General features: G+C 39.1%; 1 protein-coding gene across 1 annotated transcript in view; it reads left to right on the top strand.

Annotated features, from left to right (window-relative positions):
• Window positions 1-22089, top strand: part of PRKCG (protein kinase C gamma) — a 4166346-nt gene that overhangs the window by 2570579 nt on the left and 1573678 nt on the right. The window contains exon 4 of the mRNA XM_044080462.1: window positions 11654-11765. Within this exon, the coding sequence (XP_043936397.1) occupies window positions 11654-11765 (112 nt within the window). The remainder of the gene's footprint in view (window positions 1-11653; window positions 11766-22089) is intronic.

The raw sequence follows: 22089 nt of genomic DNA, 5'->3' as shown, positions 1-22089 counted from the left end.
CATAACACTACACTTGGAACCTGTGTCATCTTTGAACTCTATGAGTTTTCTGTTTATCCGAACAGTAAAAAATGATTCATTCTTTGACCTTAAATCTGCTGCATTGACTGTTTCAAGAAGCACTAACACACCATCAACATAAAGAGTAGGGTTGCAGCTTTCTAATTGATCAACTTATTTCTTAAAACATTCCCTTTTTATGAAAGAATGTGAGCCTTTTGATTTACAAAACCTTTTGAAATGATTCCACTTATTGTATTTGTGGCACTGCTGACCAAAAACTAAACATATTTCCATAGAAATGAGAAATGTTGTTTGCTCTTAATGGTAAAAGAGTTTGACGTTTTGCTGTTAATTTTTACTGCAGAAGTTATTTTTTTATTTTAATAAATCAGTCTGTGTACTAAACTGAGTGAATTCATCTGGCCTGGAACTTGTGGTGTGAGGTTTGGTTTGTTCTACAGTGTGGTGCTTCATATTTCCATTTTAGATTAATGATTTCCATCACAATTACGACAGTTGACAATGAAAGTGGGTAAGCATGCACCCATACCCTTATGCTTGTTTGCTGACTCACTCTTATGCTTCACTGAGACTGACCGAAATATGGAATTTGCTGGAAAGTTCTGGGGGTTTACCAGTGGGTGCTGCAGGGGCTAAAGTTGCTGCCATGTGCTTGGTCCTCTTTCTTTTAACCACGTGCTGCATACTGTCAACATGAGCTGTAGAAGTTACTGGATGTATGCATCTCTCATTTGTAAGCATATTTGTGTGCTGTTCTATGAGCTCGTATATCTGACAAATCTCAATGGTCTTATTCAAAGTTAAATCACTGTCATGAAGCAATATCTTTCTCACAGCATCATCTTTAATGCCACGGACAAATCTGGCTGTTATCAACTCATCCCTTAAATCACCAAATCTGCACATTTTAACCTTATTTCTCAAGTCTGTTATATATGCTACAAACGTTTCACCAGGCTTTTAATCCCTTTTGCAAAATAAGAGCTTTTCCATTGTAATATTTGTCTTGGGGTTGCACATGTCTCTAAATTTACATTTTAAGCACTCGGGGTCCTCCCTTACTCAGCCGTTACAAAAATATGACAGTTCCCCCCTCTCCTGCAAAGACAGCAGGGGCATATACAAATGAACACTCCCTTTCAATGGCTTCTGTCCCAGCTAAATTAAGTAGAATAAATATGTTTGTACTGTCATCTTCATCAGAAAATGCAGCCTGTATGAAATTATCATACTCTTACTCAAACACTCTCCAGTTCTCTGCAATATTATTGTGAAACACAAGTGCACTGAGTTTTTGAAATGCATCAGCCATGCCCACAACATATGCACAAACACACTAAAAATATGGCTCTTGTATTTATGTATGTACAAACTGTTCTGTGAGCTTGTAATAACATTCAAATGCATAACAAACTCTTTGAAACACTGCACTTGTGAACTATGCTCTGCAATGGCTATATCTTGTGAAATAACTGTACTGTTATACTGCACAAACATGCAGACACTTTATACACTTCTGGTAACTCAGATATCTGATACTGCTTAGCAAAATATGGTCATTTCCTTTTATTTTATATGTTTTATGCAATTCATACATTTTTCAAACATTTTCCATAGAAATTAGAATATTTTTATCAGTATCAGACATATTGGTTTATTCAAATATCATTTAGAGTATTCTGTATGCCTCATTTCACATTTTGCAAATAAGAAGGTTTTAACATCTGAAATATATTTCTGACCTGTTTTACCTGTTTTTGCTGTAGGGATGATCCACTTTTGCATATTCCAACATTACCATCCGGGTACCTCTCAGACTTAATTTGAAGAAACTGGAGCTCTTTCTGGCAACAAGTCATTTTGGCCATGCTTCCTTTAACATCATGCCCTTTAGACATGCTGCTTCTGACACTATGTCGCTCGTCTCTCTCTAATATAAACACATCAGGATGGATAGCAGCATCATAAAATATAAACAAAATGATTAACAGACAGACCTTACATACATACATGCTTACATCCCAACAGCTAACTACAAAATGGCAGTCAGGCTCACACATGCTCAGTATTTATACACTTGTGCAAGCCCTTGGATAGCTTCTTAAAGGTACATATGCACACATTGATCTACAGCTACTTTAACTCTTTGATTTTTCTTTAGCTAAGTTAAATTCTGTAATGTACTTTTAATTCTTCTACATTGTACAGTTAGCTTGATATTCAAGGTAGTGAAAGCACCATAAGCAGCCCCATCTGTTTCAAGATTTTATATGACATGGCATACTTAAATTGTTTCTTTAGAGGTTTCATGAGGAATCATTTTATATCTATTTTAATAGGTCCATAGGCACTTAGTAGGCTACCAGACTGTAAGTATATTAAGAAGAGTAGTCTTACATTCCTTTACTGTTTTTAGTCCTTATATTTTATGTATGAATAACCTGGAAGCAGGCTCAACAAGAATATGTTGGGAGAATTATTTTTGCCCATTTCCATAAGAAACATGGCATGCTCAGTTTCATGTTTATGTGGGACACTGAGATTATACCAATCAGTAGAGATATAAACTGGAAAGTTAATACGCTTATTTTCAATCCAATTGATTTTCCTAAAAGACAGCTCCTCACATGACATATTCTCAACTCATCACTGGAGATCCTCAAATGAGCTTATTTCAAGGCAGGATGATAAAATGTGATTTGCAAGATATGAAATAACGAGTCCGGCAAATGAAAACATGTTAGGGCTTTAAACTGATTTGCACATCTTATGGTGTTAAGATCTTTTTGCATTTCTTAACTAAGTAGAATGGCTTTTTTTGACACATAGTTATTTGCTGTAAGAGATTTAATACAATCTTGGTATTATCTTACTGTCCTGGATGAATAATTCTTTATGGATGAAGATAAAGTAATAAGAGAAGTACATGGTTTCATCAGGTGGCTAATACGTGCATAAGCAGTCCATATTATGTAGTGCACCTTGGTCTGTGTGAACACCATATTGTAGGAGTCAAACCTGGTTAAGCGATAACTACAGTTATAGTTATTTCTAAGAATTAAGTTGAGCGTCATCTTATAGTACTAGAAAATCTACTTTAAAAAGTTGGGGTGTAATGCGTTAAGGGTATAGTTAATATAACTCTGATTGTACAGCATTTAGGGATAAAGCTTTCCCCATTTTTCCACCTCTGAAAGTTGGGAAAACAATATTTGTTATAATATCCAATGTTGTTCAGTTGTTAGAGCTGGAAGTTTTAGGAATCTGAGATATGTGTTCACTTTGCATTTTTGCTCTGGGACTTGCATTTTTTTATTTATTTTTTTGCTTAAGACTTGAATTGTACTTTTGTAATCCTTTTAAGAACTGGTGCATGGATGTGAATATAACATTATTTTGTGAATCTGTTATTTCTTCTGCATGATGCCAGTCAACATATGATCAATACTCATTTCACAAAATATTGCCAAAGTCATTTTCCTAGCATATTTATTTTATTTTTATTTATTTATTTTACATTTGTTTACCGGGAAAGTCTGACTGGATATATGTCCATTTTCAGCAAAGGCCCAGGGAGAAAAGCTCCAGAAAAAGTACAGTTGCATAAAGACAATAGAGAGAAAGATTGCAAGTACATGTAAATATACATAGCTCAGTAGGATACAAGCATACATTTGAATAAATGCATTCATATGTAAGGTGCTAACATACAGACAACAGGTTTGACTTCGCTTAAGGTAACAAATATTGAAAATTTCATATTGAGAATTAGGTCCTTTAATAGTTCAGGCTCAGTTAGAATAAGAGTAGACAGATACATATCTGTTTTGTTGTCAATTAGTATTCATATTGTAGCTTTACAGATGCCATTGAAGCTGTTATGTACTGGACTGCACAGTGGTGCAGCAGTAGCCTTGTCACCTTACAGTAAGAGGTTTTCTGGTTCGATTCTCTACTGGAGTGCCTTTTGTGTGGAGTCTGCTTTCCTCCCTGTGTTTGTATGGGTTTTCTCCGGGTACTCTGGTTTCCTCCCATGTTACAAAGACATGCGTCTAGACTGTTTCTCTCTGCGCCTCTGCTGAAAATTGGCTTTGTTCCAAGTTGGACTTTCCCAGTAAACAAATAAATACTGGCCTCCTACTTGTGCTTGATGTTAAAAAGTCCATTTTGGAATGAAAACAGTAGCAAGAAGCAAGAAAACTAATTTGGGATACTCACATAAGCTGACCAAAGGAGAAAGCAGGTAAAGTTATAATGCAGCAATGAAGTCCAGATGAGTACAGAGACACATATTAAGAATCATCAGTAGGAAAAAAGGAGCTATTTTTTTTTTTAGCCAGGTAGAAAGACCTTGTACAGAATAGCATGTGCGTTTCTGCAGACACTGTCTTCACATGAGCATATATAGAGAAGCTGAAATTATGCAGACAGCAACAAAAATAGTCTTTACTCTATTTTAAAATCAATATAGGAAAACAATAGAAATGAAAGTAAACATGGGATATTATAAATTACGTACCTTCTCTCTGTAGGGTCACTGACAGGATGCAGCATGGAAGTGGATGACATGATGATACAGAGGAGGCTGGACATTCTATGTATCCAAGAGATGAGATGGAAGGGCAGTGCAGCAAAGCCACTTGGCTTGGGATCCAGATTCCACTACTCAGGTGGAGGGCAGGATAGAAATGGTGTAGGAATTGTGGTGAGAGAGAGGCTTCAGAAGGCAGTAAGGGATATCATCAGAATTAATGAGAGACTCACGGCAGTCAGACTTCAGTGTAATGATAGGGCAGTATTCATAATCTCAGCCTATGCCCCACAGCAGGGTTGTGATAGTGAGAAAACAAGTGCATTCAGACAGCAGTTGCAGGACCTACTAGATAAAGCAGGACAACACAAATTGGTGTTGATAATGGGTGACTTGAATGCACATATTGGGACAGACAGAACAGGATATGAGGACTGCCTGAGTCCACATGGGTGGGGCAACAGGAATAAAGAAGGAGAAGCCAGTCTAGACTTCTGTCCGGCAAATGGCTTGATAGTAGCCAACACATGGTTCAGAAAGAGAAACAGTCACAAGATCAAATACAAGAGTAGTCAACATGCAACTCAGGTAGACTTCCTCCTAGCAAGGAAAAGGCACTGGGGTAGAATCCATGATTGCAAAGTCATCACTAGTGAAACTGTTGGCCCATAGCATAAACCACTAGTTGCCACAATCAGCTGCAAGCAGTGTTCAGAGAAGGCTCTAAGGTCAACAGAGACAGCCCTGGAAGTTGACTGGAGAGAAAGTACAACAGTTCAAGGAATTGCTCAGTGCTCTAGCACCCCAAGAAGAGGAGGAAATAGGTGGAGTTGAAGAAGAATGGCAGTACCTAAAAGCAGCATGTGTTAGGACTAAAAAAAGATATGTGGCTGAGCCAGGTATGGAAACAAGGTACATAAGGAAAGCTGGTGGTGGATTGCAGAAGTCCAGGAAGTCATCAAAAAAAGGAGTGCAGGAAGAAGTGGGAGATAGAAAAGACTGACCAGGCTAGGAAGGACTACTGGTTGGCTAACAACGAAGCTAATAAAGAAGTTGCAATAGCAAAACTATATCAGGTTGCAAGGCAAAGACCAAAAGATAAAGAAGATAGTCAGGCACCCTTCATAAGGGATGCCAGCAACAACCTGCTCACCAGTCCAGAGGACAACAAAGGCAATTGGAAGGAATATTTCCAGCAGCTTCTGAATGAAGAAAACCCCCACAAAAGCTGTACTGCCCCGAAACAGCCTACAATGAGAGAAGAAGAGGACCCCACCCTAGAAGAAGTAAGAACAGCACTAAGGAAGATGAAGTCATGGAAAGCAGCAGGCTCAGATGAGGTCACAGCAGATATGATAAAGATGCTTGGTGACATAGGGTAGAAATAGCTCCTGTGGGTACTAAGAGCGGTGTGGAGAGAAAGGCGTTTCCCAGTTGACTGGAGAATAAGCATACAATTAAACACCCTAATACTGGGTGATTTCAACTACCCTGCTTTTAACTGGGAAAACTACTCATGTACCAACACCTTTGACCAACAGTTCTTGGAATTCATAAATTCCCATGCCCTGGATCAACTAATTCATTGTCCCACCAGGGGCTCCAATATCCTAGACCTGGTCATTACCAACATGGGAGATAGATGCTCCAAGCCAGTGGTCACCCCCTCATTGTTCAGGTCCGACCATAAGCTAATCACCCTTGACATCCACACCCCACCCCCCAGTAAGGAAACCTCCATGAAAAACTTCTCCAGAGCCAACTTCATGCTACTGAAGTCAGATGTGACAAACTTCATGACACCCATGTAGATGGGAACTGAAAGTTTGACTGCTGAATCCTACACTAAGGCACTGTACGAGCACATCCACTCATGCATGAATCATGCCATTCCAAAATGAACCAAGATGCTGTCCTCCAAAAAAGGAAGACGATCTGGTGGTCCCCTGCCATAAACAAACTTTACAACAAAAGGAAGAAACTGTTGCAGAAAAGAGGAAAATCTCAGGATGCAAAATACTCCCTTACCAGCCTCAGTAAGAAACCGAGATCCCTCATAAAATCCTCCAAAGCTAGTTATGAAAATAAAATTCTCAAAGATTCCAAAGACAACCACAAGGCATTCTATAGCTATGTCAAGAATCTAAATGGCAATGCTCAGATCTGCTCTGAGTTACAATAGAATGGCATTAAATATATTGATCCCAAGCATATTGCCAATATCCTAGCAGATCGATTCAGTGCCAACTTCACCCCCCCTCTCACCTCCTAAAAGGCCAATCTCAATGCCAAAAGATTGCCGAATTCTGGTAATAATGGCCACACAGGTAAAAACTGCACTCTCCAAAGCTAAGAATATAGCATCCATGGGACAAGAAGACATTCCGGGCTGTGTACTACATGAACTACAAAATAAACGGGCACCTCACGTAAGTGTCATTTTTAATCATAGTCTCAACCTCAGGCTTAGTGCCCACTGAGTGGCGCACAGCTACAGTTATCCCACTCCACAAGCGGGGCTCCACCTTGGATCCTGGGAACTACTGCCCCATCAATCTGACAAGCCTGATATGCAAGGCCATGGAACGTATTATCATGGATCTTATAGACAAAGACACTGACAACCTTCAAACACTGGACCCCACCCAGTTTGGGTTCGTGAAGGTCCAGTCTTGATTAATGAACATGACTGAGTTCTTTGAATCAGTCTCCAGAGCTGTGGACAAGAGTAGGGTGGTCCACACAGCCTATATGGACCTCTCCAAGGCCTTTGACACCATCCCCCACTCTAGAATCATAGGTAAACTTACTAAGCTGGGCATTAATCCCTACATCACTTGATGGGTTGCCAACTGGTTTACTGACAGAATGCACAATAGCCAACTCCAAATCCATCTCCAGACAAGTAACAAGTGGAGTACCTTAGGGTTCAGTGCTGGGACTGCTCTTGTTTGGCATCTACTTCTCTGAAGTACAGGCCAACACTAAGGGACTCTGGCTAACAATGTTCGAAGATGACTGCAAACTGGGAGCCATTATTGAATCCCAAATGATGTGGATATTCTACAAAAGAGCCTTACAGAAACAGATGCTTGGTGCCAAAACCATGGGCTCAAGCTCAATGCCAAGAAAAGTATAGCTTTCCCCTTTGGAAAAAAAACATGTACCCGTGAATTACCACATAGGTGGCAGTACACTAAACACTGAAAGTGTGATAAGAGACTTAGAGACACAGGTGGACAGTGGTCTCACCTTCGATAACCACATCACCATTCCAGTCAGGAAATTCTTCTATGTGCCACACCTCATTACTAAGGGCTTTTCATCCAGAAAAAAGGAGGTCATTGTCCCACTGTACTCATTCCTCATTAGACCCATTATAGAATACAGCGCCCCATTTAGTGTGTAGCTCTCAAGACATCTGCAACAACTGGAAAGGCCACAGAAATATCACACTAAAAGAATCACAGGCCTAAAGCAGATGCCTTATACTGACTGTCTAAAAACCTCCAGCTATAGTCTGTCGTATATGATCTACTTATAGGTGATCTCTGCTTAACATACAAGGCCATGTCAAACCCAGAGCTGTTGGACATGCTACACTTAAAGAAATCCCAATCATTCAGAGCCACACCACTCCATGGATCTAAAGCTTGTCAACACAATGAACAAAACATGCTGGAGGGATAGGTTCTTGATCCAGAAATTCCCCAGACTCTGGAATAGATTGTCAATACATGTGAAGCAGAGCTCCTCTTTGGCCCTCTTCAAAAGGAACCTTGACAATTGGATGGGAGATAGGAAATTCACCCCGCGGATCACGTCACTCGCCCTGCTAGACAGTGGTCCAGGGAAGTAAATATTGTGGGAAGAAATAGCCAGGGAATTGTTATGGCTAGGCTTGTATAGGCCCTAGGGCCAATAGCCTAGTAACATACTCATGCCAGAGTACAAGAACAAAGGGAACATCCACAACTGTGGGCAGTACAGAGGCATAAAACTCCTATCACATTGCATGAAAGTTCTGGAGAGGGTGACTGATAAATAGATATGCAGTGTAGTAGAATGTAAGATGGGAGATGAGCAGTTTGGAGTCAGATCAGGATGCAGCACAATTGACCCAATATTTTTATTGAGACAGATACTTGAGAAGAAGCCACAGATGAGGAGAGAGTCCAACTGGGTATTCCTAGACTTGGAGGAAGCATATGACAAGTTCCCAACAAAGATGATCTGGGCAGTACTGTGGTGGCTTGAAGTCCCAGAAACACTGGTAGAATTAGTACAGGCTATGTACAAGGACACAATGACTCAAGTATTAACAGTGTTCAGCCTCATAAAGGGGCTCCCAGTGGGAGTGGGTGTACATCAGGGTTCAGCTGAGCCCACTGCTGTTCATACTGGTGATGGACAACATTAGCAAACAGGTTGGAGGGGATGGATCAACAAAGCTGCTATGTGCAGACAATGTAGCAGTTCAGGCAGACTCTGAGCTAAAACTTCAGCAAAGAATAGGAGAATGGAATGCAAATCTGAAGGTACAGGGGATGAAACTAAGCAGAGATAAGATGGTGGTAATGGCAGCAAATTGGGGAAATCAGAAGAAGCTGAGAATAGAGACAGAAGGGAAGATAGTGGAACAGGTAAACAGCTTGAAGTATCTGGGAGAGGTAGTTGAAGAGAAGGGTGGTCTGAATGAAGAGGTCAAAGCTAGAAGCAGAGGGGCTGCAGCCAACTGGCAATAAGTATCAGATGTAGTCTATGACAGAAGAATGCCAAAGAAGCTGAAAAGTAAGGTGTATAAGACAGTGGGGTGACCAGTACTACTGTAATTTACAGAAACCTGGGCAGTGAAGGCAGAACAGTTGAAGAAGCTAGAGGTGATGGAAATGAAGTGCCTGAGAAAGGTGGTAGGATGCACACTGTGGAACAGACAAAGAAATGAGGACATAAGAGCAGAAGCCAAAGTAGCTCCAGTTGCAGAAAAGATTAAAGAGAACAGATTATGGTGGTTTGGGCACATGTGTAGAAAAGCAGAAGACAATCTGGTGAGGAATATTTGGGACAGACAGGAAGAAGGTAAGAGGAAGCTAGGACATCCCACAGAGTGGTGGGTGGATTGTGTGAAAGAAGATCTGCGACAGTCAGGCATGAGTGTTGAAGAAGGCAGGAGTGTGGCACTGAATCGAGAGAGTTGGCGACAGTTAACACAATAACCTGACCCCATGTACAAAAATGGGAGAAAGGGGGCTGATGATGATGACTCTGGGCAACTTAAAGGGTAAAGTAATTATCAAAGGAGGTAAACTAGATATTATAAAACATTATGCATCTCAGCATGGCTTAAATGGTACAATAATGAGCAAGGGAGGCAAAAATGGGACAGTGGAAAATATTAAATGGGAAATCATAGGGTCAGACCTTTGTTATAATTCAAAAAGGGGATGCATTTCTAAAAGAAAACTCTAGTGTTTGCATGTCGAAAAGAAAACTGTATTCGTAAACCTAACATGGATATCTAAGCAGAAAACGCATGTTCACAAAAAGAATGGTAAGTAAAACCGCTGACGATTAGAATTTGTATAAAAACAGTCACAGTATTTAATGACATGATGCATATCTAAAGTGGATTAAAAACTTAACTACATTTTAAACAAAAATAGCAATTTATACAGTAAGTAGGAAGAAGTGTTCATTATCTGCTGTCAAGTGTTGTTTCTTTTCACCTTCTTTGTCTGATGGAAAAGGGAACATCTGTGTCAAAACTGAAGTGAAGCACTATATTATCTCTGCTCACAGATACTGCAATAGTCTGCAGTTTATATTTTTTATAATAATTTCTTGTGAATGGATTAGTGTATAACAGTGATACAAATTGTTGCAAAACATGTTCATGCATTCATTCAATAAGCTCTACAATCAGATTCAGGGTAGCCAGCACCTATCCTGACACACAAGCAAACACACACACACACACACACACACACACACACACACACACACACACACACACACACACACACACACACGCATACACTTGCTCACTAATAAATTTCCATAGGAATGTGATCCATTTCTCAGTGAGTGAGTTTGTGTGTGTGTGTGTGTGTGTGTGTGTGTGTGTGTGAACTTCAAGTTAAAAAATAATTATGCGTAATATTCCCTCATTCATTAATTCAGTTATTATTCATTTACTTATTTAGTTTGTTGTTTATTTAATTATCTATTTCAATTTATTAACCAGGTAGGTGTACTGAGCCTTCTCAGACATGACCTAGGTTTTAAAACAAAATATAAAAGTAATATATACAGGTACAGTATGTGATTCAGCAGTATATACAGGTAATATATACAGCAAGCAAGAACAAGGAAAATTAGAAAACAAACAATTGACTCAAAGTAAGTACAAGTTTTGCATGGAAGTATAACTTTGTACTATTTGTTCAACAGCTTTAATATTGTTACATTAAGTCAAGGTTTAAAAGTAAGCATGAATGTCACTGAAGTTAACCAGCAGTGTGAAAGCTGCTGCAATCTGCCTCTCTCCCTCTTTATGCGATTGACCAGCGTTTGATTGGTTTTGCTGTCTGTGTGGAGAGACTTCCATAAAGCTATTCCTATTCTAGAGAATGCTCTAATTTTATCATAAAGTATATTGATGTATTTTGTACAAGATGGCATTCATTGCATTTAATGAAATGTATTGTACAAAAAGTAAATTCACTGCTGCACTAATGTTATCTGACAGTGTTCCATCTTTGTTTCTGAGATTTCTGGATTGAGTGGTGTTTACTTATACCTCAAAGCAATTCCTTAAAAAAGGTGTATGTGAAGAAAATACATCCCAGATATGAAAATGAGAAAACAAAATATATGTTTGCAAACAGTTGTGTTATTATACCAGTTGTTGAACCTTTAGTATCAGCACTAACACAGCAATGTCTCAGCCTCACACAGTTGCCATTGCATCTTCATAAGTTTCACTAGTGGGGTAGCACATCTAACACTGTCAAGGTCGAAGTGACATCTTGCATTGGATGCTGATTTTCAAGATTATTGGTCTCTTTTAGTAACAGATGCTTTTATCCCTGTATGTAGGACCCCAGGAGCAAACACAAATTCAAGACTCATACGTATAGCAGCCCCACATTCTGTGACCACTGTGGCTCTCTGCTCTACGGCCTAATGCACCAGGGCATGAAGTGCACAAGTAAGTGATGAACACAAGCATTTGATAACAAACACTTTTCTTAGCTACTATGTCTGCTTGAGTATATGCGTATTCCTAATGTTTAATATCAGCATATATTTATAAGGATTAATACACAATCCTGTTTAATTTATTAGATCATTAGATAATTCATACCTCTTGACTGGACAGATGTTTGCAGAATGCCCAGATTTTGGCCTCATATTTTTGGTCCATTTTTCATAAAATTGGGGTTTTCTGGAAATTTGTGGTAAATCATTAAAGTTTGAAAATAATGACAGACATTTGAGTTTTAAACTTCATATCATTCAGAAAATTTATACTAATGCAAAACATGTTATTCTATCAATTTTCTAAGTTTTTAAGAGGAATATTTAAAAAGTGTCCCTATTTTTGGGTCTTTGTCCTACTTTTTATTCATGGCTTTGTACAGATTTCTTGTTCTAAGAGGTTGAGAGGTATGTTAGACATCCATAATGATAGTCACAAACAAGGAAAAGGGGCACTGACAGCTGTAAAGGTTTGCAGTGATATTACAAGGACTTGGTATATTAGGGAAATGGCCCTCTTAAATTTTTTTGAACAGATATATTATGTGTCAGAAATTCCTGGTAGATGGCTAAAGAACTGATGCTTTCCTCTAGCCTTTATTCTGGTCTTCTGTAAGCTGTCCAGAGACAGATGCTTAGCTTAAATTAAATATTATCTTAGTGCTACTGAAAATAAGAACTTAGCAGCTGCTATTGCAACACTTAATACATGTGACATTTACATACAGATTAACCCACTATCCCTCCCTACACACATAACCTTTAACATACCTCTCAACTGTCCAGATTTTTGCTAAATATTTTTAGTCTGTTCCTCATAGCATATGTTTTTCTTTTTTTTTTTTGGCAAATAACTGATCATTAAAGTCAAATGATGTCAGTATACTCCAGGAGGGTCTCACACAGACCAATACTGGTGCATCAGTCACAGACTCAAAATGAATGCAAAGAAATGCATCATCATTCCGTTCTGCACAAACAATGCCCCTTCACGCTATCAAATCAACAGCAATATCCTAAGTACCCATGAAGTGGTAAGAGACCTGGGATCACAGGTTGACCATGACCTTAACTTCGACCACCACATGTCTACCATTGTAAGGAAAACTTTCCACATAGCTCACTTGATTAGTAAAGGCATCGCCTTGAGAGCAAAAGAAGTTATAACCTCACTATACTCAGCATTTATCTGGCCCATAATTGAGTATAATGCCCCATTTGGTATGTACCGTACTAAGCACCTGAAGCACTTAGAGAGACTTTGCAGGTTTCAAACAAAGAAGATCAAGGGCCACCAGCATGTGCCTTACACAGACTGAATAACATCACTGCCACTATAGTCTGTATCATATAAACTTTGGGTCTATATTATATCACATGCTCAGAAGAGCGAATGACACATAATCGACCCTGTGTAAGCGAAAGCTTACAATGTCGAAACCTCCCAGGGAAATAATTCACTGAAAAGCTGCTTTGCTATTTTACCTTTTCCCCCTTTTCAGTTTGACAAAGACGCGTTCAACAACCTGCGTCTGCAACAGAGTAATACATTTTGCACTTTGTTATTTTACATGTAGGGCTGTGGTTAATTGTTCAGAATTTCAGGACTCTCACGGCCATGTGTCAAACTTCTAATAGCATGTCAATCTCTAAATATAGTAACTCAAGTACTGAGCAGCCTTGAGTTTAAGGAGATACTTCTCTTCCTCCACTGTTCTATGTCCTCACTAAATACAATAGGCATTTTTTAATTAAACACTGGAAAAAAAACTGAAACATTTAACAGTTCCAATTTCATCACAGCACTGTGAGATGAGTAACTGCTATTCAACTTGACTAACAGTATCATCTGAAATACCGATTTTAAGAGCAAGCAGTTTCATTTGTGAAGTAAGGCTTAGAACAGTACCATATCATACATTGTGCATGGAGAACAGTACCATATCATACTTTATGGATGGAGAACAGTACCATATCATGCAGTGTGCATGGAGAACAATACTATATTATACATTGTGCATAGAGAACAGTACCATATCATACACTATGCATGGAGAATGGTACCATTTTATACACAGTGCATGCAGAAAAGTGCCATATCATACACTGTGCATGGAGAACAGCACTATATCATACATTGAGCATGGAGAACAGTACCTTATTATGCAGTGTGCATAGAAAACAGTACCATACCATACACTGTACATGGAGGACAGTTCCATAGCATACACTTTGCATGGAAAACAGTGCCATATCATAAACTGTGCATGGAGAACAGTACCATACCATACATTGTGCATGGGAAACAGTACCATATCATACACTGTGTATGGAGAATGGCACCATTTTATACACAGTGCATGGAGAACAGTGCCATATCATACACCATGCATGGAGAACAGTACAATGTCATATATTGTGCATGGAGAACAGTACCATATCATACATTATGCATGGAGAACAGTGCCATATCATGCACTGTGCATAGAGAACAGTACCATATCATACATTGTGCATGCAGAACAGTATCATATCATACATTGTGCATGGAGAACAGTACCATAGCATGAAGTGTGCATGGAGAACAGTACCATATCATACAATGTGCAGCATGGAGAACAGTACCATATCATATACTGTGCATGGAGAACAGTACCATATCATATACTGTGCATGGAGAACAGTACCATATCATACATCGTGCATGCAGAACAGTACCATATCATGCACTGTGCATGGAGAACATTAACACATCATAAATTGTGCATGGAGAACAGTACCATATCATACATTGCGCATGAAGAACAGTGCCATATCATACACTGTGCATGGAGAATGGTACCATTTTATACATTGTGCATGGAGAATAGTACCATATCAAGCACTGTGCATGGAGAATAGTACCATATCATACATTGTGCATTTAGAACAGTACCATAGCATGCAGTGTGCATGGAGAACAGTACTGTATCATACATTGTGCATCGAGAACAGTACTATAGGGGTTGGGAGGGTGGCCTAATGGTTAAGGGGTTTGCCTTACAAACACAAGGTGCAGGGTTTGAGTCTCACAAGGGATACTTGGCTAGGCTTAAAATGACTCGCAAGGGTAGTTAGCTTAGTATGAATCTATGAACCTATGAACCTATATCATACACTGTCCATGAAGAACAGTACCATATCATACACTGTGCATGGAGAATGGTACCATTTTATACATTGTGCATGGAGAATAGTACCATATCATGCGTTGTGCATGGAAAACAGTACCATATCATACATTGTGCATGCAGAACAGTACCATTTCATACATTGTGCATGGAGAACAGTACCATAGCATGCAGTGTGCATGGAGAACAGTACCATATCATATACTGTGCATGGAGAACAGTACCATATCATACATTGTGCATGCAGAACTGTTAAATAAAATTCAGAATTCAAAAAATTCAGTACACAGGAGGTTCAGATTCAAAGGTTTACTAGTGTACACCAGGAGGCAAAAAAACATACAAGTACAGACTTTTGTCTGACATGAGACAGGAAGAACAATTTTATATAGGTTTAACATTTAGCTATGCCCACCTTTCTGACATGATATGTCACAGGGCATCTACATCACTTTAGCTTACAATTCTTCATTCATTAAGTTTGCTGATGCTGTACATTTAAAAAAAACTTTTCCTTTAGATACAATACGGCCTTGCTATCCAGCTGGTCAGTCATAATGTCTTTCTGTAAAGTTATTCATTCAAGGTTTCATATCAGTTCGAATACAATAGCAGCTTCAGACTTTTAATGCATGTCTTTGTTCTGTTACACTTTCTCACACAGCTGCGTGATATCTAAGTAACATATATACAAGGCCATCTCATTCTGCCAGGAAAGAGCAGAGATTTCATTAGTTCACACATTTAATTTCCTGACCAGCAGATAATCACTTGTGAAAAGCATAAACATTAAAACTTGCTAAGCTAGCATTCTGTCAGGGTCAGGGATCAGCTTTTGCTTCAAGCCACACTGCAGTTTCAAAACTACTTCACATTTAGACATGAATTAATTTTACTACTATATGATTAATAGAATAAAATGTATTATATACTACTTTGCTTTTAAACTAGCATTTCTCATGTATTCAAATACACATTTTTCTAACATTTTCCCCCTATTAATACTTTTTATTCTATTTTGAAGTATGCATGGTGTCATTTCATCTCCTAGCCTTTTCCACTCAGGATTTTCAGCTAGGTGAGTCATTTAATCTATACTTCAGAAAAAGCGTCATCTGAAATCAGTCTTTCAATTTCAATATCTTGGTAAAAAGTTTCAGTAACAGATACATCAACAAAATCTTTGATTAATCTTTTCATGCAGGGAATTCCACAGCAAACACATGCTCCTATTAGGAGTATACCCACACAAATGGCAATTAGAATATTCATTAGGATGGAACCCCATCCCCCAAATAGATTCTGGAAAAAGTCCGTCAGTGGGTTTGGGCCTAGTTCAGTCATGGTTGATACTTGCTGAATTACTTCTAGGTGATTATTTATCTCATGACGATTATCAGGATATATGCACAGCATTCTTCTTTGATAAGCGTGCACGTACCACCTCTCGCCGCTAGGGTGAAGTCAAGAGCCATTCGGTTTTGTAGCACTACAGTTCGCATTGCATTCAGTTCATCAGTCACTAATTCAAGGGCAGAAAAAGTTGCGTTGCTCATTACTTCGAGAAGTTTTGACAGTTTTCTCAACTCCCAGATCAATTTGGCTGCTCCATATGCTGGGAGTATCCCTGCCCAAGATATAACACTGTCACTCAAGTCCATATGAGTTAATTTGTCTTTATCCTTCATGGAATTATGGTCTTTCCAGCCAGCTTCGATCTTTCCGACTGGATTTACAGGTTTCTCGACTGGACCTTCAGGTTTTTGGGCTACATCTCTCACGTTTCGTATCTTACCCAAAGGCAATTCTGCAGTATGTCTTATTGCTGGAACCAGATAACCCAAAAAACAACTGCCGGACCAATTCTCAGGTAACCATTTATATGCCTTTTTCCCACAAATAAAATAACAGTTTTCTACTTTAGTACTAATACACATTAGCCCTGCGTGAAACATTTTCTGATCTATTATTGACAATTGTTTAAACAAAACAGGGTTTTGCTGTACTTCATTCAATGTTATTTTCATTGTGCTCAAATATGAATTATAGTTAGTATTACAAACAGTACCTCCACTTTTAACTTTAATGTAAGACTTGTAGGATATTGTAATATTACAATTACTCCATCCTACTTGGAGGGTATCATTTTTAAAAAAGCACACAATTCCCTTTTGTGTAACAGGTAAAAATAATGCTATTTTGTCTTGTGACCTTACAGTTCCAGTGTCAAAAAGCAAATTTTCCCAAGTCTCATTTATCCCCAAAGGGATAGAGGACATTAACAGTCCTCCATATGCTGTAGGTATGGCGATACAAACCCAGCAATTTGAAATGTTCATAGTCTCTGCATATACACGTTTCATGGCCAGGTATGTGTTAAAATTTGGATGCCAGTCTATAGACGTTTCATCACGCCTTCCCACTTTCACTTGTGTGGTTGTGTGTAGGATAAACCACAGCAAGAGGAAAATTATCAAAATTACAATTAATAAATGTACACACAACAAAATGATTATGCAACATCTCTGGGGCTGATCTAAACTTCTATTCACTTTGTTTTTGGCCATCTCGGTCTGGTTGTGTATCAGTCACAAAGTTTTTATCAAGTTGAAAGTTCTTTACCGGTTTACAATGCATTAAATGAACCCAGGACGTCCTCTAGGCCACTCTAACTGCAGTAGGCGTTGCCAACAAAACCTGGTACGGACCTTCCCACTTTGGACTCACCCAGTTTTTCCTTTTCGTCACTTTCAGCCACACCCAACTTCCAGGGCCCACGACTGTTTCCACCGGTCTGGTCTGTTCCTTATCTGAAAGAGAGTTAAACTGCAAAACAGACTTATTCCTTAACAATTTCTTCATATATTCTGCTAACGAACTGTCAGCCTCTTGTTCTGCAGGCATGAGAGCTTTCCACTGAGGCACATAGTATGCTCTCCCAAAAATCATTTCAAAGGAGTCAGACCCTTTACATTTGGAACCGTTCTCATACTCAGCAGTGCCAAAGGCAGACAGTGTATCCAGTTCTTTTGGGTCTCCTCAACTAACTTCCTTAACTTGTTCTTAAGGGTACCGTTGTACCTTTCCACCAGTCCTGCTGACTGTGGGTGGTAAGCACAATGGTTCTTCAAGGAGATACCAAAAAATCTCCCAAGCTGGTGAATCATCTGATTCACAAAATGTGTGCCATTGTCACTATAAATCCTCTCCGAAATGCCAAATCTAGGGATTACTTCTTTTATCAAGGCTTTTGCTACTGTTGCTGCATCCGGGTTTTTGGTTGGAAAAGCTTCTACCCATTTAGAAAACATGTCTATAATAACTAAAGAAAACTTTTTCCCTTCACATTTATTCAATTCTATGAAATCCATACAAATAGTATGGAATGGGTATGGTGGTATAGGAAAACTTCCTTGCTTGGTTTTAAATGCTCCTTGTGTATGATGCTTGTTACAAGTATGACAAGCTGCACAAAATTTTTTTGTGTAATTTGTGTATCCGTATGTTTGGAATATTTGATTTACTAACTGTACCATCCCCCCTGTTGAGACATGGCTCAGCCCATGGCTCAACAAAGCTGCATACCTAAATAAATTAGACGGCAATATCGGTTTTCTTTCTTTGGAAATGTACAGTCCATTCTCAAGAATTGCACCTTGTTTTACCCATTTTTGTTTTTCTGCTTTTGTAGTAAGCATCTGCATTGTTTTTAACATGTCTAAATCTAAAATCTCAGAGGGTTGTAATTCCTCATTTAAAAGTAAAGTTTCTGAGTCTGAGGCTGCTTGCTTTGCAGCTGCATCAGCTCGTGCATTGCCTTTTGAAATCTTATCTTGTTGTTTTGTATGAGCTACACATTTACAAATAGCTACTTTGGTAGGTAACTGAATAAATTCTAATAACTCCAAAATAAATTGCACATGATTAATAGGTTTTCCACTGGATGTTATCATTCCTCTATTTTTCCATTGTTGTGCAAATACATGTACTGTAGAAAAAGCATACTGACTGTCAGTATATATGTTTACACACTTGTTTTTTGCTAAAGTAGATGCTCTCGTCAAAGCTATCAACTCTGCTGCTTGTGCAGATAAGTTGTGTGGTAAGGATTGGGCTTCTAAAATTTCAGTGTCTGTAACTACTGCATACCCTACCAGATTCTTCCCTGTAGGACCCCTTCTGCATGAGCCGTCCACGTAATATGTCACCACGGCATTATCCAAGGGCATATCTGTAAGATCTTGTCTAGGTAAAGCTAACTGTTCAATTTCCTACAGGCAGCTGTGTGGTGTGCCCTCCACAAGAGTTGGAAGTAATGTTGATGGATTCAATGTCGTACATCGTTCAATTGTCATATGAGGTTGGCTCAGCAGTATAGTCATACATGAAAGATGTCTAGCAGGAGAAGGGTATGCCACTTTCTCTTGCAGTAAAATTATTGCAACTGCATGAGGCACTGTCATTGTGAGAGGGTGGAATAACACCACTGAGGCCGAAGCCTGTACTGCCATTGCAGCTGCAACTACTGCTTGTACACAGTGAGGCAAAGATCGCACCACTGGGTCTAACTGTGAGGAATAGTAGGCTATGAGGCGTTGCTTGTCCCCATGTTGTTGCATCAATACTGACGTCATATATCCTTGCTTACAATCTACGGCCTGAAAGAACCATTTGTGATAATTTGGAAGTCCTAAAACTAATGAAGAAGCTATCAACTGCTTCAACCTGCAGAAAGCCGTTTCTGCTTCAGTTGTCCATTGTAAAATATCTTGTGCTGCCATTGGTGTCTTATATATCAAATCAGTCAGTGGAGCAGATTCCAAAGCATAACTTGGTATCCAGCTCCGACAAAAATATTTGTACCTAAGAAAGACATCATTTCTTTCTTGGTTGTTGGTTTGGGTGCTTGCAAAATCGCTGTTTTTCTTTCCTCATCTAGTATTCTACCTTCATTGGATATTACATACCCTAGGTATCTAACTTGTTTCTCCAAAGTTGTAACTTACTTGTGTTTACTTTGTGTCCTTGTGTTGCTAAAAAATTCAATAATGCTACTGCATCCTCCCTGCACTGTTGCTGGGTGGGGGCTGCTAGCAAGATGTCATCTACATAAAGTAGAATTTGACTACCTCCCAGTGGGGTAAATCCTGCCAGGTTGCTAGCCATTTCTTGTGCAAAAATTGTTGGGCTCTCACAATATCCCTGTGGTAGTCGAGTATATGTATACCTTTTACCCTGAAATGTAAATGCAAACCAGTATTGACTATCAGGATGTATAGGTATTGAAAAGAAAGCATTGCTAATATCTACCACAGAGAAATACTTCTGTTGCGGTTCTAAATCATTTAACAAAGTATGTGGGTCTGGCACTGTGGGTTCTCTAGGTATTACTGCATTGTTTACAGCTTGTAAATCTTGTACCATCCGCCATTCCCCATTTGCTTTTTTAACAGGAAATAGGGGTGTATTACATGGTGAATCAGGAGATTCTACCAGTACTCTTTCTGTGAGTAATGCTGCTATTATAGGCTTAATTCCTATTTCTGCATCCTTTCTCAAAGGGTATTGTCTTTTCTGTGGCCTGAAAACTGACTTTGAAGTTATTGTAACTGGTCCTGCTGTTCGAATAAGTCCTACATCTGACTTGCCTGTTGACCAGAGAGTTGTTGGAATTTCACATAAGGTCTTTTCTTCTTCTTCTAATAAAAATGCTAATCAGCTGTCCTCACTAGATTGCAAGTGTACAGCTGGATGTGTCTGTGTCAACCAATTCAGTTTTTGTTTTTGTATCCCTTGTTCTGATAGTTCTAAATCAGTCTGTTTCTCCCATCTTGTTACTTTTTCTCCTAAATCTGCCCATTTGACACTTTTGTTCTTTGTCAAGCTGACATGTGGTAACTGATTTGATCTATACAATGCAAGGAATTCTTGAGGTAACGAACAGCTAACTACACTGTTCCCTTCAGTATCCCAGTACAAAGTACACAAAGCCAATCTAGTTGCACGATTTCTAAACAATTCTTGCTCATACTCTCTATCAGGTCCTGGTATAGTACAGTAGTATAGAGTACAGTGTAACAAATGCTGTCGATCAGTGTCAAGGGAGGGGGCTTTACTGATGGCTACATTCATCAGTTCCTCGGTTTCTGCCCCTGGACCAGTCGTGACTAGGTCTTGGCTGTACCAGTAAAAAGTTTCACCCTCCGTTCGCACTAAAAGGTATCCATTTGTCTCTGTGCCTCCATACCTTGTACAGTTGGAACTACTGCTATGCCAAATGTCTGCATAAGGTCCCTGCCCAATAGGTTTACTGGACACTTTGCAGAAACAACTATTTTACTTCTCTGGGTCCTACCTGAAACAGGGTCAGTTATTGCTATATCATGGGAAAGTGGTTCCCTGTATAGCTGTCCATTTGCGGCTTTTACTAGTATATAATCAGGTAATTTGGAATGTTCTGGTAACTTGGATGGGTGTATCAAAGTCCATGACGCTCCTGAGTCACACAGGAATTTGACTTCCCTTCCCTCCACCAGAAGTGTAACTTCCAGTTTCATATCTTCCAAGTAGAGCTCTAAGTTCAATAATGCTAAGTCCAAAATTTCACTTTCTTCATCCTCCATATCTATTTGCACTTCCTCTACTCCTTCTATCACATTTGCATTTGTTTTCTGTTTATTAACTTTTCCTGATGATTTCTGACTTTCATTTGATGTATCCTCACTATCATATAGTCAGCCCTCATCTCCTTTATCTTCTGTAATTACCTTTTTGTTTTGCCTACAATCCCTTGCTAGATGCCCTTTTTTCCCACACTTGAAGCATTCACCTTTCTTTTTCCTCTCTTCAAAATCTTCTGATCATTTATCAGACTGTTTGTTTCCCTGGGCATTCTTCTTGTCCTTTTTACCTGACTGTAATACAAATACTTCAGCTCCGTCTTCAGCAGTGAAGACTTGTGCCTTCTTTTTCTTTTTACTATTAAAATGTCTCTCAGCATGTCTAGTGTATTCGAGTAAGGCTTGTAGCCTCCCTGTTCGATGATCTATCATATGCTTCGTAATGAAGCTACTAATAGGTGCAATGTAACTCTTCAAAAATGCA

This window comes from Protopterus annectens, chromosome 1.part1 (genome assembly GCF_019279795.1).
Source record: "Protopterus annectens isolate FY-2018-M chromosome 1.part1, PAN1.0, whole genome shotgun sequence".
In the NCBI taxonomy this organism is placed as follows: domain Eukaryota; kingdom Metazoa; phylum Chordata; order Ceratodontiformes; family Protopteridae; genus Protopterus; species Protopterus annectens.
Note: the sequence above shows the minus strand (reverse complement) of the source record. Positions and strands in the feature narration are given on the sequence as shown.